General features: G+C 39.5%; 1 protein-coding gene across 9 annotated transcripts in view; it reads right to left on the bottom strand.

The window, feature by feature from the left end:
* PSD3 (pleckstrin and Sec7 domain containing 3) overlaps nucleotides 1–17,473 on the bottom strand; it is a 517,431-nt gene that overhangs the window by 68,367 nt on the left and 431,591 nt on the right. For all 9 annotated transcript variants that reach the window (XM_079778598.1, XM_079778601.1, XM_079778602.1 and 6 more), the window contains one exon: nucleotides 8,980–9,173. In XM_079778598.1, coding sequence (XP_079634724.1) covers nucleotides 8,980–9,173 — 194 coding nt within the window. The remainder of the gene's footprint in view (nucleotides 1–8,979; nucleotides 9,174–17,473) is intronic.

Below are 17,473 nucleotides of genomic sequence, written 5' to 3'. Positions count from 1 at the left end.
TGTGTGGCCTTGCAGTCGCTCATGGGATCTTGGTCTGATTAAGATTCTCAGGCTCAGAGTCTTTGAATATCCCATTTAGGCACATGCCCAGAGCAGCCTTTGGCCATTCTGGTGTATTGATAACAAGGCCTCTATGCTCTCATTGGCCTTGACTATCTGGGGACCTGGAGTGATTCCCACAACCGTGTTCTTCACTACAAAGCCGCTCAGCACAAGGGCCGGAAACAGCCTACAGCCAGGACTGCAACTGACATGATGCCCTGCATGTTCAACTCTGCTTTTCCAATTCAGATGGAACTTCTTCCATTTACTTAGCCTTCCAGTGCTCCAGGGAAGTCCTCATGCAAATTACCAAGTGCTGCTAAAGGATGAACCCATGTTAACTGTTAACTGTCCCAATCAGCCCCCATCCCCAATTAAGATATGGTAAGAACAGTACCTCACCCATAGATAAGCAAATTTTTACGAGATGGAAAATACCCACCCATCCTGCTCTAAGTCACTATTATTTTTTATTGATAATCATGCTATAATAAATCTTTGTTATATTTTTTCTATTTGTCATTATTTTGAAAACATTTTTCTATATTTTTAGATATAATTGTATTTCATGAGGGCTTTAAAATATCCCATTGCATTAATGTCTATTTTAAATAAATGTTTAACAAAATATTGATTTTCCCTGAAAAGCGTAGTATGCAAATTGTCCCTCTACTGGAGTTCTTCTGGGAGTTCCACCAGGGGCAGGTGGGCAGGGGAAAGGGAAGGAGGCCAGGGGAAGGGAGGGAGGCTCTGGCCAGTGGCGGTGGCAGGGGGAAGGGAGGGAATACTCAGCTGGCAGCCAGCAGCCTCTAGTATGTTATATTTGTCTAGTGTCAATGGCAAAAATAAAGTAAATAAAAACATAAGGGAAAATAGCAGGAAAAACACAGAAAAAAGTATAAAATCACCAGTCTCACCAACAAAGACAACCATGATTAACATTTTGGAATATAACCTCCCAATCATTTTACTATGCATATATCTGCCACACAATTGGGATATTGTTTCTTTTAAAAACACACAACTATATGTGACATATATATCATTTTTAAAATTACTGCAAATGATGATAACGTGTTGCTTGCTCTACCATACTTTACTCAATGACTCTTCTAGTGGCCATTAAGCAGTTTTCATGATGACGACGATGAGATGATGATATTCTGCAGCTACAATAGCGATTAGGTTCTTTTTATGCATCCCTGTGTTAAACACCTTAACAGGCACCATTTGATCTTTCTCACCTTAAGGCTTTTGATTACCGATTCCCTGGCTGGAATAATCTTATCCACAATCTTTGTATCCAAATATTTTTATGGCCTTCCTTTTGTAATTCAGTTCTGCTCAGGTATAATCTCTTCCTCCTTTTTTTCCCCATCAAGAGTGATGTACTGGCACTCGGCTGGTGCTCAAAAGTGTTTTCTAAAATGAACCAATGACCTATCTCATTTCAAAGCTCAAATTCTTAAGTTTATACAATCCGGTGGTATATATTTTTTTGTACATAAATTTCTATCAGTCATTATTTCCTTTAGGAAACTAGTATTGTATTTTTAATTTCAAATTTTCATCAGATTACTGAAGGGTTTGAAACATTATATTACATTACATAATGATAACAGAGCCATCAAGATTATTTTCTTCTTTCTCCTAAATGTTAACTGAACTGAAAATGTAAACAAAATGAGTCAACAGTACAAAAAGAATAATCAGATGCATTGAAAACTGTGCATTCCTCTTTCAGAAGGAAACACAACAAAAATTCTGAACACAGATTATTTTTTGGTGCTAAAAGACTGCAGTCTCAATTCCCCGGGTCCTTGTCAAAGTAGTACTTCTGAGGAGAATGGTGGGTGGCCTCATTTAACCACTGCAGGGAAGGGTGGATTTTAATATATGAGTGAAGGGATTAGCCAAAGAACATATATACACAACCCATGGACACAGACACACACCAGTGTGGTGATGGCCAGAGGGCAGGGGGTTTTGGACTGGGTGGAGGTGGGCAAAGGGGGAGGGAGGAAGATGGGGACATCTGTAATAGTGTCAACTATAAAAATGAAGTTAAAAAAAGAAAAAAAAAAGAAGCCACAATAAGAAAACAGACTCAGAGCCTGATGACAATATTATAGTCCCTGAATTCAGCCACACTTCCTCTTCTCAAACTAGTCTCTCCTCTCTACCTTCCAGTACATTAATTAATAAAATTCTCTTGAGAGAGAGAGAGGGGGAAGGAGAGGGTGTTTAACCTTTTGCACTCGGATGTTGAGTGTGACTCGACACGGTTAGCATTAGAATAAAGGAATCGAGAAAAAAGCAAGCGAGTGCAAAGGGTTAAGATATAGAGAAACACAGAGGAAATATGCATTCTTTTTAGGATCAAGAACAAGGGTGTCTATCTGAAACTAATATATTGTATGCCACCTATAACTGAAAAAAAAATTTTTAATGCTAAAAGAAGAACAAGGGTGCCTGCTACTATCACCATTTGTATTCAACACTTAACTGGAGGGCTGTAAATTTCAATAAAAAGAAATAAATGGTAAAAGGCATAGGAGCTGACATCCTATCTAATAAAGAGGGAATATGCTAATTGACTGCCACACCCTCACAATATGGCAGTGCCCACAGCCACAAGATGGCGGCACCCAGTCCCCTCAGCCCCACCTCATCCAGCCTCAGTCCCCCAGTCCCCTCAGCCCCGCCTCATCCAGCCAGAGTCCCCCAGTCCCCTCAGCCCCACCTCATCCAGCCTCAGTCCCCCAGTCCCCTAACCCCCGCAGGGGAAGGTAGTTGGGGCAATTGGGCCAGCAGGGGAGGACAGTTGGGGACGATCATGTCGGCAGGGGAGCAGTTAGGCGTCAATCAGGCCGGCAGGGGAGTGGTTAAGGGGCTATCAGGCTGGCAGGCAGAGTGGTTAGGGGCAATCAGGCAGGCAGGCAGGTGAGTGGTTAGGAGCCAGTCCCAGATTGTGAGAGGGATCCCAGATTAGAGAGGGTACAGGCTAGGCTGAGGGACACCACCGCCCCCCCACCCCGTGCATGAATTTCGTGCACCAGGCCTCTAGTATGGCAATAAAAGGTAAAAAAAAAAAAAAAAGACATGAACTATTAACCTTTTGCACTCGGATGTCGAGTGTGACTCAACACGGTTAGCATCAGTAGCAGCTCATATGTCGAATTGTATTGAATGTATCAATAATTTGAAATATAAAAAAATCCAAATAAATAAGTGTGTATGAAAAGAAACTCCAGGTTTTTATTCTATTGCTGCGCTTTGTAAAATCTGGGGTATTTAAAAAATTAAATCCCGAGTAGAATAAAGGAATCGAGAAAAAAGCAAGCGAGTGCAAAGGGTTAAAATGAAACTTAAAAATCTAAAACTTATTCTTTTAGTCAAAATGTAGAATTGTGAAGATGTGTTGTCCATTGAAAACAGATAAAATGCCACCAAAACTAGCCGATCAAGGGGCAAACTACTGCTTGAGAACTCAAAGGGCTGCCTTCTTGGTGCTGCTCTGTGACCCTGTATCAGTAACTTAAACCGCTTCAGTATAGACCCGCTGCCACAGAACACAAAGTGGAGAGGAGAGGGGACCTTAGCCTGGTTTTAAAATAACTGCTTTGCCTCCATTTAAAGAGTCTTCCTCTACCAGGATGAGACAACTATCTTCTGGGGGGAAAAACAAACCTATTCCACTTTTATTATGTCTTATAGTGTCACTGTTGCTAGTGTTACACAATAGCATGGAATTCTGCCTGCATTGCCATTAAAAACTATTTTCAGTATGTGTGACTCAGAACAACATCTACTCTCTCAAATTTGACATGTGGGACTAAGTTTGTAAAATTTTCACTGACAGGCAAGTATGTAAACCCCTATAAAGTGAGTGAACCTTCCCAACCTTCTCAAGATGCTGCCCAACATGCCTTAGATCCATATTGAAATATGAACTAGAGATTGAAATATGAACTAGATATGGTTGTCACATCTTCAAAAAGCAATGAACACTTCAATATTTCAAATTAGAAACAAATCCAAGGTGGGTAAAATCACTGAAGAATCTATACTGGAAATGCAATGTGATTAAAATATGTCAAAATTATTAAAGTGATCTGTCCACACAATTAACTCTCTGATTCACTTCCTCTCAATTCCCCCACTCCCATTTTCCAAAAGAAAACACTTTAACATTTGAGCTATTTCTATGGGTAATTTCCATCATATCACTAAACAAGGTACTGTATTAATAGATTGTAAAATCTAGTGATTTTCTATTGCAAGACATGAGGATTTAGCAAGCTTAACCACTCCATTCCTTGTTCCCAATAGCTGCATGGCTTTTTATTTGCATCTCTCTTGGTTACCTCAGCAGAGCATGCTAACAACATCTGTTTCCTAGGTCAGGCAATCTATACTGTCTTTCTAAGATCAGCAGAATAGCACTCTCTCCCTGCTTTCCTTCATTTCTCCTCACCAGTTTTAACTCCCAATAATTAAATCTTTCCCATATCTAAGTGTGAAAAACAACCAAAATTCTATTATTGTGGTGAAATTTTAAAATATTATATAGATGATGATTACTAACTTTCGTTTTTTGAGTTTTCTGTTATTATTCCTGCACAAATTTCAGAAAAAATATCCTCAATTGTTTCTAAATTTCCTATGCAATCAGGCATTCTATTGTTTCTAGAAGTTTATTATGAAACATTAAGACAGCAAAAGATTATCAAGAGCAATAAAGCAGACATGCATGTACCATCACCTAATTAAAAAAAAACAACTATCAGTACGTATATTTGAACACTGGGTACTCCTCACTGAGCGCATGCTCCTTCCCTGCCAGAGGTCACCACTGTTCCACAGTGAAGGCATTCCTACTAAAAACAGCGTTGCATGCTTTAGAATGTTAGATATGCACATTCTTCTGCAAGTCGATTTTTTCATTCAATATTATGCTTGTAAGATTCTTCCATGTGATTGGTTTTAACAATATGCTACAATTCGTTAGCTATAACCAGATTTTAGTTTCACTAGATGTCCTGTTATTCTATACTACAGCCTTGGATAAGACATTTAAGATCAATTTCCTCCTCAGTAAACTGGGGATAATAATAATAATAATAACACCTGCTTCACAGGGTGGTAATTAAATGAGTTAGTGCATTGAAGTGCTAGGATAAAGCTCTAATCTTGAGTAATCACTTAATTATGACTATTATTGTCATCATTTAGAACATTCATATTTTGAGTACCTTGTTTCCTGTCACTACTGATTTCCACAAGTATCTTACATCAGTTTGGTAAAACTAAGAGCTTATATTGAATTTTATTTTTCATTCTATCTGACAAAAATCCAGAAGACACATTTTATTTGCCAAATTTGACTGTTCAAAGTTTTCCCTTAATGTCAGATTTAATGGGTTTGGTAAGCATAGATACTACATTTGCTTTTAATAATGATTTTTCTCCTGGAGGTAGAAATTCTGAACTGAGCATATCTTTAAAAGGCTAGATAAATAAATAAAATGAAGCAAAGAAAACCTCCAAGGTTTTAAAAATGTTTATATGAGAAATTATGGGTGCCATCTAACAAACTGAGTCTAGAGTTAATTAAAATAATGAAAGATACTAAATCTTAAGTCAGACAAGTTAGTCAGGTTTTTAATTTCTCCACAGAGTTTTGACCCAAATCGTCACTGATTAAAAACTTTTAGTAATATCTGTCATCAGAGAACTTGGCCATGTTTACCTGTATGTACAAATGACAATACAACTCTACCTATACCGAACATGACGAATCCCAATAAATGTCTATAGACTGAGCAGGATAAATATTCCCAAAAGGTTTCATTACACAGACTTCTCAAAAATTACTTGGAACCCATGTTCTACGAAATCTCCACAGTTGTTTTTATTTTTTAATATATTGAATATTAAAGTACTATATTTCAGAGCACATTAGACATGAATAATATAAAACATATTCTAATTTCTTATAGTGACCACCTCTCAAAAGAGAGAGGCAGATGCATTTAGAAGCAGTTCAGGCATTCTGGTACACGGAGAGAAACCAGTTCAACCATATATGACTGAAAGTCCAAAAAACAGCTGGGGGTACAGGGAGAAGATTAGCGGGGAAGGAAACGAATCCCTTTCTGGTTGTCCAAATACAAATCTAAAGAGTTTGTACTCGAAGACTTAGAATTCCTTATCACTTTCACAGCTCAGTAAATATTCGGTCTCTTGAGGTCTAAGGCAACTAGAAAGAAATTTCCTAACAAAAGGGATCAGTAACCAGTTTAGTTCTACTTATACCCACGAAAGATTAATGACTATAGGAACTACCCTATTCTCCAATGTAACATCCCAGATATGACAAAGAGAAAATAATTAGAAGGGAAGGACCTTAAAAGAGCTATTGTAAAGGTAACAAATATGCTCAAGGACATTAGGAAAAAGCAAAATAAGCCAGCCAGAGAAAGAAAGGTATCACATGATTTCACTTATATGTGGAATCTAATGAACAAAATAAACTAACAAACAAAATAGATCCAGAAACATGGAAGCACACAACAGACTGACGAATCTCAGAGGGAAGAGGGGGGCAGAAGAGATTAACCTGAGAACTTGTATGCATATATACATAACTCATGGACAAAGACAATAGGGAGGGGCTCGAGTGAAGGGTGGAAGGGATCAATGGGGAAAAATTGGGGGAAATCTAAGGCAGGAGAAGAAACAACCAGAAGCAGAGGCAGGTAAAAGGAAGAACTCAAACTGCTAAAAAGACAAAGCCATAATGCTTAAAACTGTCCTAATCAACCAGTGGTTCCCAAAGGAATTAACTAAAGTGTTAAAGGAGTTTCACTGGCAGGAAAAACTCTGGCCTGGTACAAGAGGTCTGTGCTGGCTCAACTACTGAGAAACGCCCAGGTTTTAAACCTCACTCAGTGAAGTGTGGAGGGAACAGCTCCATCTAGGGAATTATCGCCAATCATTCTCAGAGGTGGCCCAGGAAAATATGGACAAAGGAAATTTCATCAATAGACTGAATCTGGCGACACGGAATAAGTTAATCAAGCATGTTAATTCATCACTAGGGAAGTGATCAATGTCAAGATGCTCACCTGGGTCAGCTCTGTTCTCCTGGCCCAGGAGGATGTAGTAACATTCCCTGGATCAGTGATGACTGTTTTGCTTCCTTTTTTTCCTTGCCTTGAACAGGCATTTTAAAACCATTGTTTTCTGTTTGCTTCTAGCACTTCATATGAATTGAGGTATGTCGGTTATTGCTGTATTTTTCATTTAGCCTACAGAGTAAGCTACATCTCCACCTGAGGAGGCTGGATACCACCCAGCACCTTTCAGCCTTGGATATGGAAGCCACAGCTGGACGTGGCATGGGGGACAGAGAATATACTCATAAAGAAATATTGTGGTTATAAAGAAAAAGATCTGTGGTTATAAATGAAAGATTATCCTGTGTTTGGCAAAAGCACTGTCTGAACTTGACTGTATGTATGGAGAAAGGGTGTGTGTGCAGGCTGGGAAAAAAGAGGTGAATGTCTATTGCTTTGTCTACCAAGAACTCCCTTTCTCTGAGAACGGTATCTTATTCCTTCTTGAGGGAACTTTCCTCTTGCCGTCACAACCAAGTGGGTGCTGTCAATCACAATGTTCCATCCCTGCAGTCATACAAATCAGAGTCCTGCCCCAGAATATGCTAAATTGGAACTGTGGGATGAAAAAGAAGATTTCGGGTGACAAAACCAAACACATGCTCTACAGTGCTCCTAATAGTCATGTAGCCAGCCATGTAAGAGAGCTCTGTTTCAAAGAATCAAGCTGATGTGCAGGATAATATAGAGACAGAAATGGTTCAAGTGTCCTAGTGACAACACTTCATCTTCAGTTGTGTCCTGGCCTTTTTTCCCTAAGCTAATTGGACCTATTGTCACCTGCAACCCCAAGAGTCCTGACACAATGCTGCTGGAGAAAACTGAGTAGTCTAGTAGGCTAGTGTAGAGGATGGACAGGAAATGTGACGGGGGCACTCTTCAAGAACTCAGAAACATGAAGAAATGTGCTCAGCATCACAAGCCAATGTCAAAGCCACTCCACGACAATGTTTCTCTCGACTGTAACCTAGTAGACTGTGCTATATTAAGAAAAAGGGCCCATAGATGGAAACAGTGGGACTGCCCATCAGAGCACTGCACCTTTGTGTGTGCAGGTGGGCAGGGACACCCTAGAGGTAGAGCCTGATAATTTTAGCATCGTTATCAGCTTTTCTTAGCTTGTTCAACTATATCCATGTTATTCTAAACATGGAAACACACTCCATTTCTCTCAAATCTCAAACACTATCAGTAGATATTCATGTCTCATACTTCAGAGCCGTCAGATGGGACTCCTTCAGTTTCCTAACTATGCCACGTTCGCCTACGCTGCACCTGTCCACCTTCCTCAAAGGCCAATTCTTCCACATGTGCTTGGATCTCTTGATTCTCTCCCCTCCCCGCCTTGCCTCTGGGATTTTATTTCATTGGTTATTCTTTGTGTCATTAGTTCAACCTTTCCCTTAACCACCAGAAACGTAAGTGCCATGGAGAAGGGACCTTGTCCATCCTAATCACTACTATAATTTTTGATGCCTAGCACATAGTAGGTACTCAACATTATCTGTTGGAAGCAAGAATAAATGAACAAAAAGTAGGAAAAGGATCATTTGTAAGAAGTCTTCCATTTCTGAAGTTTTATAATTCTACTTGGAGAAGACCAAGTGCCACAGTGGATTTCTGTCTTAGGTTTAGAGGTTTTATCAAACTTTAATAAAAATACTTTCCTAGATCAACATAATTTTCCTTCATCTTTGACTTTAGTTCATATAAGACAAAATAAATGAAATAGAAAATGACAACAAAGGATGCTTACTCTTCTTTCCATCCATATCTGCATGAATTTTCCGAGCCAAGAACCCACTTTTGTACACAGCGGCATTTGGGTCGTGAGGAATGTCCAAGAATGGGTTGGTAGTGCTCCCAATACGACTGATGGTCTTTGGGTGTGTTCCATTAGCTTTCTCATCAGTACCTTCCGATGGAGACTTTTTTTTCTCTTCATCATCTCTAAAGGGAAAAAACATCAAGATTGAGCATCTACCACAATATTTCAATGAACAAAGTTATTTAATATAATAAATGATTGTGTTTTCTTATTTAAATATATTTTTATTGATTTCAGAGAGGAAGAAAGAGGGAGAGATAGAAACACCAATGATGAGAGAAGATCATTTATTGGCTGCCTCCTGCATGCCCCACATTGGGGATTTAGCCAACTCAGGCAGGTACCTTGACTGGGAATCAAACCCTGAACTGCTGGTTCATAGGTTGATGCTCAACCATGGAGCCATACCAGCTGGGCAATGATTGTGTTTTCTAATGGTTTAGCAGTTTGAAGAACAACCATGTAATAACAGCTATCATTTACTAAGTGTCTCCTCTGTGCCAGATATTAATGATCATGACAATCTTGTATGGCTGACATTAGTAGCCTATATTGAGATAAGGAAACAGACTCAGCATTGAAATAAATACCAAAGGTACAGATCTAGTAATTAGGAAGAGATAGTGAGGATATGATTGTAAAACCTCTGAAGCCTCTGCTCTTTCCACCCACTACAGTGCCTTCATGTTTGTCGTCTTTCAATTGAGTGGAAGTTCTTTGGCAGAGATCGTGATGTTGATTTTTGGTATCTGCATGTGGCAGCATAACACCAAGCATATAGAATACAACAAATAATTATAAATCCAATGAATAGCATTTATACCTGCCAATAACCAGGTTAACCTCAAATAGCAAAACCCCAGGTAAAGCTACCAGTGGGTTAGGATGGTGGCGCCATGCACAGTGAGTTGGCATCTAATAGGTACTATTTTCCGAACAGTCATGAAAGTGGGGGGCACCCTATCAGCCATGCTTGAGATTGTAATCACTTTATGTGAAAATGGATGGCTACATTCACTTACTACAGAGGAGGGAATAGCAGAAGAAAGTTAATAAGCTCTGAGATACTGCCGGGAAACAGAGCACAGTAATAGAGCATTTGTCTCAGCTTCCGTTTTAATTTTCTGAATTACCCCTGGTTTCACTGTTTGTTACACTTTTATTATTGAATCTTTTATTAAAATTTCAACCAAAATAACCACCAATAAAATATGTTTAAAATAAAACACAAAATTAATAATTATCAGAAGTGTATATTTGGTGATCAGAGAAAAATAGCCTTTTTTCCCCCTCCATTGGTATTTGATAAGTAATTGTGAGATATATAAAAATAACACTGGACTCTAAGACATCTATATTTTACTTTTAATTTTATTTTGAGATAAGTTTAGATTTACAAATATACTACACAGGGTTCCCATATGCCAATCACCCTGTTCCCCCAATGTTAACATTATATATAGCTATAGTAAAAGTTTCAAAACAAAGAAATTAACATTACAAAATGATGAATTAAACTTGACTTAATCAGATTTTACCAGTGTTTTTTTTTCATTAATATTTTTTCTGTTCTAGGATCCTATCCATTATCCCCCAGTGCGCTCAGTTCTCACGTCTCCTCCAGCCAGGTCTTTCCTTGTCCGTCGTGACCACGCCACTTTGAAGGGTACTGGTCAGTTATTTTGTAGAATATCCCCAATTTAGATTTGTTTGATGTTTTCTCATAATGAGATCGAGGATACATATTTTTGGGAAGGATGCCATAGGTGATGTACCTTCTCAATGCATCAGATGTTTCATTAACCTTGATCACTTAATTAAGGTGGTATCTAGCACATTTCTATACTGTCAAATTATTATTTTACTTTATACATGATTTGGGGGAGATATTTTGACCATGAAGATATCCTCTTTCTTTTTAAACTTCTGATCAGTAATTTTAGTATTTATTAGTGAATCTTGTGTGTGACAATTACTGTTGTGGTAATCGAATGGTGATTTAATCTCTTTTCATTTCTCCTACATTACTAATTGAAACTTTTTTGTAAGTATGGACAATAGATATTTAATTTTTTCTTTGGTTATAATCAAACAGTATTATTATTTAATTTGTTTTGCAAATTTTTCTAGCTTTGCCATTGGGAGTTCTATCAAGTAGGCTAGTCACATAAGGATATTGAGAACTTAAAATGTGAATAATCCAGCCCTGGCTGGTGTGGCTCATCCGGTTGGAGTAGGGTCCTTATACAGAAAGCTTGTGAGGTCAATTCCTGGTTGGGGCAAATGGCTAGGTTGTGAAGATCCCTGGTCACAGAGTGTATGGGAGGCAACCATTAGCCAGAAAACGGAGATTAAGAAAGCTTAGAAACTTGACCCGACTGAAAAGAAGAAATAGTGGACCTTGAAAATGACTTCAGGTTTTCTCACTGTGCAGAATATAGACAAACACTGCTGCAGTTAAAAGATTTTACCCTTTGTTCTCCCTGCGTGATCTACAATAATAATCTGCTTCGTGTTGATATTTACTGCTGTGTTGCTGACAATTAACTGAAAGAGAAGTTGGGATGCTTCACTGGGATGGAAAAAGTTTAGCTAAAAAAGAAAGCAGGTCTAATTAAGCAAGTTTATTCTATATATACTAGAGGCCCAGTGCATGAAAATTCATGCACTGGATGGGGCGGTCCCTCAGCCTGGCCTGCCCCCTCTCTCAGGGGTGGGAGGCGACTGGAGATCAGGGGATGGTGACGTCCCATCACACGTTTGCTGCTGCCACTGCTGGCAGAGCAAGCCTCAGCTGGTTACCTGAACCTCGGGTGGCCCTGGGCGGCTGGGCAGCTGACATCTGAGGCTTGCCTGTGCCTTGGGCCGGCCCTGGGTGGTTGGGGGGCTGAGGAGACTGGGGGACTCCGGAAACAGGCATGCGGAGCAGCCGGGCCTGCCTGGTGGCGCATGCCTGCCACCCCGGCGGGGGTGAGGGGACTGGGCACCACCATCTTGTGGCTGTGGGTGCCACCATCTTTGAGGGCGTGACAGTCAATTAGCATATTCCCTCCTTATTGGCTGTGGGCGCCACCATATTTGAGAGTGGGGCAGTCAATTAGCATATTCCCTCCTTATTGGCTGTGGGTGCCTCCATCTTTGTGATGGCCTGAGGGTCAATTAGCATACTCCCTCTTTATTAGTTAGGATAAAAGGCTAAGTTGACTCTTGCATGCACAATACATATATAAAGCTCTCACTGGTGCCAACCACATGCGTGTGTTTCAATCTGTCATTGTTGATCGTGAATTTGGGTGACCCTTCTATTATAGAGAAAGGGCAAATAGCAATATTAAAATATGGCTTCTAATTAATTTCCTTTCAATGTGCATGGATTCGTGACCAGGCCACTAGTAGGATAATAATTTGAGAAATGTTCAACAGAGTACAACTCAGTAACACTCTGACATATAGTGAAAGTATTGAATCCTGCAAACCAGATATTCTTGATATTGTGAAGGTTAATGAAATGACCTTGTCAGGCTCTGAGAGTAAAAATCTACCCTGGACAGAGATGCAGGTTTGCAACATCTGGCGATGGCTGTTGTTTGGGCTTAAATACACATCAGTGTGTGATGGCTGGGACTTCCCGGATGGAAGTGATATCAGAAACAATACTGTGAGGAACTTCTCCTTCCCTGGTTGCAACCCCCTGCCCTCGCACTCCCTTCCCTTTTATTCCTGCCCTTCTCCCCACATCTCCTCAGTCCCAATAACTTTTGTCTGGCTCCATTTGAGACTTGGAAGTGGCAGAGAATGGGAACCAATCACGTTAAACCTGAATTTGCATTATTCTTGATTGCATCACCATGGGGTTTTACTGTTTTTATAGACATCATAAATGCCATGGGGAGGTTGTTTCCACTATACATAAAGTCAGATAAAAATTAATACAGCATACTGATAAAAATAATTCCATAGATAAGGTAACTCATTTCTATAAAAATCAGCCCCTTTACTAGGGCTTTCCTGTGTACCCCAATCCACTGAAGCATTTTCAGAGTGACAATACAAAGGATTTCGTTAAAGCACAATAGAGAAGACCAGCAGAGCTCTCTGTCTTGATTGTGAAAAGAATGACTCATCCACGAATATTCTGTACATTTGAAAAGATTCCTAGCAAAGTCTATTCTACTGAGATTTCAGACATCTCACTACCTTACCACCTACAAAATTCCCCCAAACATTCCTCACACGAGTCTGCTCTCTCGGTGATCAAGTGTGTCATTCATTGGGCGGTCCACGTCCACTCCACCACGATGCAGTTCCCTTGGAGAATGACAAAGCTCTTGTGCTGGCCGTGGGGCACCTTTCCACTTCTCTGTTCTTTCCAAAGGGCAGCTGTAAATCACGAACTTCCCACATTCTGTCTTACTCATGACAGGTGCTTTTACTTTTAAGCAAAAAATGTTAGATAAGGAGTCATACAAATCCATCGGAGTCTTGCATTTCACTGTAATTCCACAAAGAATGGAAAGCAGCTGCTTCTTGAAGTTTACAAAAGCTGAATATTGTTACAGTGACCCAGCCACTAAGCAGACCATGAAATATCCCATCTGGCTAGTCTCATGACAGTGGGGTTTCAGTCATAACAAAGTTGTTAAGCTAGCACCCTCCAAACTCAAACATTAAGTTAACTTGAAGGGCCTGTTATGTGGAATTCAAATACTGAAAATAAATTTTTGGGCTTTTGTGTGTGTTTGGGGGGGTAGGGGTGGGAAATGACAGTTAAAAAGAAATTTTCTGGAGCAGAGCTGAAATAATTCAACCTGCAAACTCATCACTAGGAATGTGGTACTGGAGTTGGGCAATAAAGATAAGTTCAAGTTCACCAGGCAGGAAAAGTGAAGAGGGCACTTCCAGCAGTCACATTTATATATATCTTTTTTTTTGTATTGTAGTAAAATATGTAACATAAAAATCTATCATTTTAACCATTTTTAAATACGTAGCACAGTTCTGTGGTATTAAGTACATTCACATTGCTGTGAAACCAAAACTACCAACCATCTCCAGAATTTTTCATCATCCCAGACTGAAATTTTATAGCTATTAAATATCAACTTCTCATTCCCTCTTCCCTCAACTACTGGCAATGACTATCCCACTCTGTTTCTATGAATTTGACTATTCTAGGTACTCATATAAGGGAATCATACATTATCTGTGGCTGGCTCATTTCACTTAGCATAATGTCCCAAAGATTCATCCAGGTTGTTTGTTGATTTATTGATGATAGCCATTCTGACAGGTGTAAGGTGATATCTCATTGTGGTTTTAATTTGCATTTCTCTACTGATTAGTGAAGTTGAGCATCTTTTCATATGTCTATTGACATATTCTTAAGCTCAGAGAGTCTCTTCTCAGATGTGTCCAGTCTACTAATGAGCCCATCAAAAGCATTCTTCTCTTCTGTCACAGTGTTTTTGATCGCTAGCATTTCTTTTTTGATTCTGTCTTAGAATTTCCATTGCCAGCTTGCATTGCCCATCTGTTCTTTCATGCTGTCTACTGTATTCATTAGAGTCCTTGGCATATTAATCATAGCTGCTTTAAATTTCTGGTCTGATAATTCCAAATCCCTGTTATATATGAGTCTAGTTCTGATGCTCATCTCTCTCCACACCATGCTTAGAATCCTTATAATTTCCTCTTGATAGAGACAATGTACTAAGCAGAAGGGTCTGCTATCAATAGGCCTTTAGTAAGGTGGTAGTAAGGTGGGGGGAAGGGAAGCATCCTATGTGACAAACCCAGTGGGTCAGGCTTCTCTCTGCTGCTGTCATTCTGGTTTCTCAGTCCATATGCAAGTCAGGTGGGCTGAGCTCAGCAGGCTTGGCAGTCACTCAGATCCCCACTGTATTCTCCATCTAACTTTCCCAGGGCACCTTGCACTTTGGGCTATAGGAGAAATAAATATTTGACTTCATTTGATTCAGTACTCCTCTAGCCAGAATATTAAAGACAGGAGTGGGGGTATGAGTCAGATACTACTAGTAAACTCCATCCTGAACCTCCAAACATTATAACCATGAAGATAATAACTTAATTTCCTAATCTTACAACCACCCTAAAAAGGTAGATGTTACCATCTCAGTGAAAAACCAAGGCTCAGACAGGTGAACCTTACACAGGCAGGACCCATGTTAAGTGGTAGCTAACAGTTCTATGATGAGAGGGAATCGCTGATCAGCTGCCTCCTTCATCCTCTTTGGGGCTGTTCATAGCTACGCTGAATCACAAGCACAATGAATCTTTATGGAATAACAGTAATGGGGTGATGGAATGACCCAAAACTTTAAAATTGGACACTTATATGGGTGAATTTTATAGTACACTAGAAGCCTGGTGCACGAAATTCGTATACTCGGTGGGGGTGGGGGGTCCCCTCAGCCCAGCCTGCGCCCTCTCACAGTCTGGGAGCCCTCAGGGGATGTCTGACTGATGGCTTAGGCCCATTCCCCACTGCGCTCGCCAGCTGTGAGCCCAGCTTCTGGCTAAGCAGTGCTCCCCCTGTGGGAGCACAATGACCACAAGGGGGAAGCTCCTGCGTTGAGCATCTGCCCCTGGTGGTCAGTGCGTATCATAGTGACCGGTTGTTCTGCCATTCGGTTGATTTGCATATTAGCCTTTTATTATATAGGATAAATTATACCTCAATAAATCTGTTTTTTAACCTTTTGCACTAGGATGTCGAGTGTGACTCGACACGGTTAGCATCGGTAGCAGCTCGAGAAAAAAGCAAGTGAGTGCAAAGGGTTAAAAATGACCATAGTGGTTGAGTGTAGGAACAGAATACTAAGTTGAATATTCCAATACTGTGATCAGGTAGAAAATAAAGTGAAGAATAAACGTATTAAAAAATGTGTTCACTTGTCATGGGGTTTTTATTATATCACATCATATTATGCCACAAAGCAGAATGTGTTTAAAATGGATCTTGCCTGGCTGGCATGGCCGAGTGGCTAAGCGTTGACCTATGAACCAGGAGGTCATGGTTCGATTCCCAGTCAGGGCACATGCCCGGGTTGTGGGCTCGATCCCAAGTGGGAAGGATGAAGGAGGCAGCTGATCAGTGATTCTCTCTCATCATTGATGTTTCTATCTCTCTCTCTCTTCCTCTCTGAAATCAATTATATATAGTTCTGTCTTTGATACTTACCAAAAATAAATTTAAAAGTTTTGATGAAAACAGGAAATATATTTTATTTTCTGAAAATACCTTATTCTGACACAGGCATTTTAACTGTAAAAACCAGAATATGCTTTTATGAAAAATGCCAAGCTCCATCATTAGTCCTTTAATGATGAACGTTGCCAGATGCAAGTAAGAAACAGGCTAGTAACTTGGCTCCTGAAATAAGGATCTGACTGTATGTGGAATGACTGTAGCATACTTTACAAACTAAGAAAAACTTAACTGTAGATGTTAACATGCTGTTTAAAAAAGTTGTTGGGAGTACACTGGGGTAAAGCCAGATGTTACATGCTTCCAAAAGTTCTACTAGGGAATTTTTAATGGGCAACTAAAAGTAATTTCTTCCAGTATTATTGGTATGAGGCGAAATTTTTCTCACCTCTGAAAATGTATGTATGTGTGTATATCACAATGTACACATACAAAATGGTCAATGAAATCCAAATAACTATTGTCTAAAAAAGCGGTCACAGACCACTTGGTGGTCCGTGAGGTCCGATAGGTTGGGGACCGCTGGTCTAAAATATTCAAGGTACTATCTTAGCCAATGCATGTGTTTAATGCTTCATTTAGTAATCATATTATGTTTTCTTCTTGTGTCATTCTCTAACAAAAATCAAAGACTTAGCAGTTGCTAAGATATAAAATTCTAAGTCATCAGCATATTAGGAAACAAAACCAGTTTTCTTATATCCTAGCCTCATAACTCACTGCACCTCAGTGATTCTAAAACTGCTCTGGGACAAGTAGACTACTAACAATCACATTCCATCTGCTCACCAACCTGTCTGCTCTGTGTATTTGGAAGTTAAAGATAATAATATTTATAAATTATATCACTTTCATCATTATCTCTGTGGATATTAAAACTGTTATAACAATAAAATCCTTAAAAATTCTAAGTATCCATCTCAATCTCAGCTTTGAGATGCCATTCACAGAGAAAGCACACTTTCTTTTTTAAAACTTACACTTTTAAAGCTAAGAATTGGATGGCAAATTCTTTCCTGCTTCCTCTATACCTGAGCTCAGCATACTTGAGATGGCCAAGAAAACTAGGTACTTAGAGATTAAAAGTTAAGTGTGAGCTATGGTTCAGATTCTTAATAAAAATGACTTTTCAGATTCTTAATAAAAATGACTTTTCATATGTGTGAGAAAATTTCCCCTAATTCTAAACCTTGA

This window comes from Cnephaeus nilssonii (assembly GCF_951640355.1).
Source record: "Cnephaeus nilssonii genome assembly, chromosome: 8".
Classification (NCBI taxonomy): domain Eukaryota; kingdom Metazoa; phylum Chordata; class Mammalia; order Chiroptera; family Vespertilionidae; genus Cnephaeus; species Cnephaeus nilssonii.
Note: the sequence above shows the minus strand (reverse complement) of the source record. Positions and strands in the feature narration are given on the sequence as shown.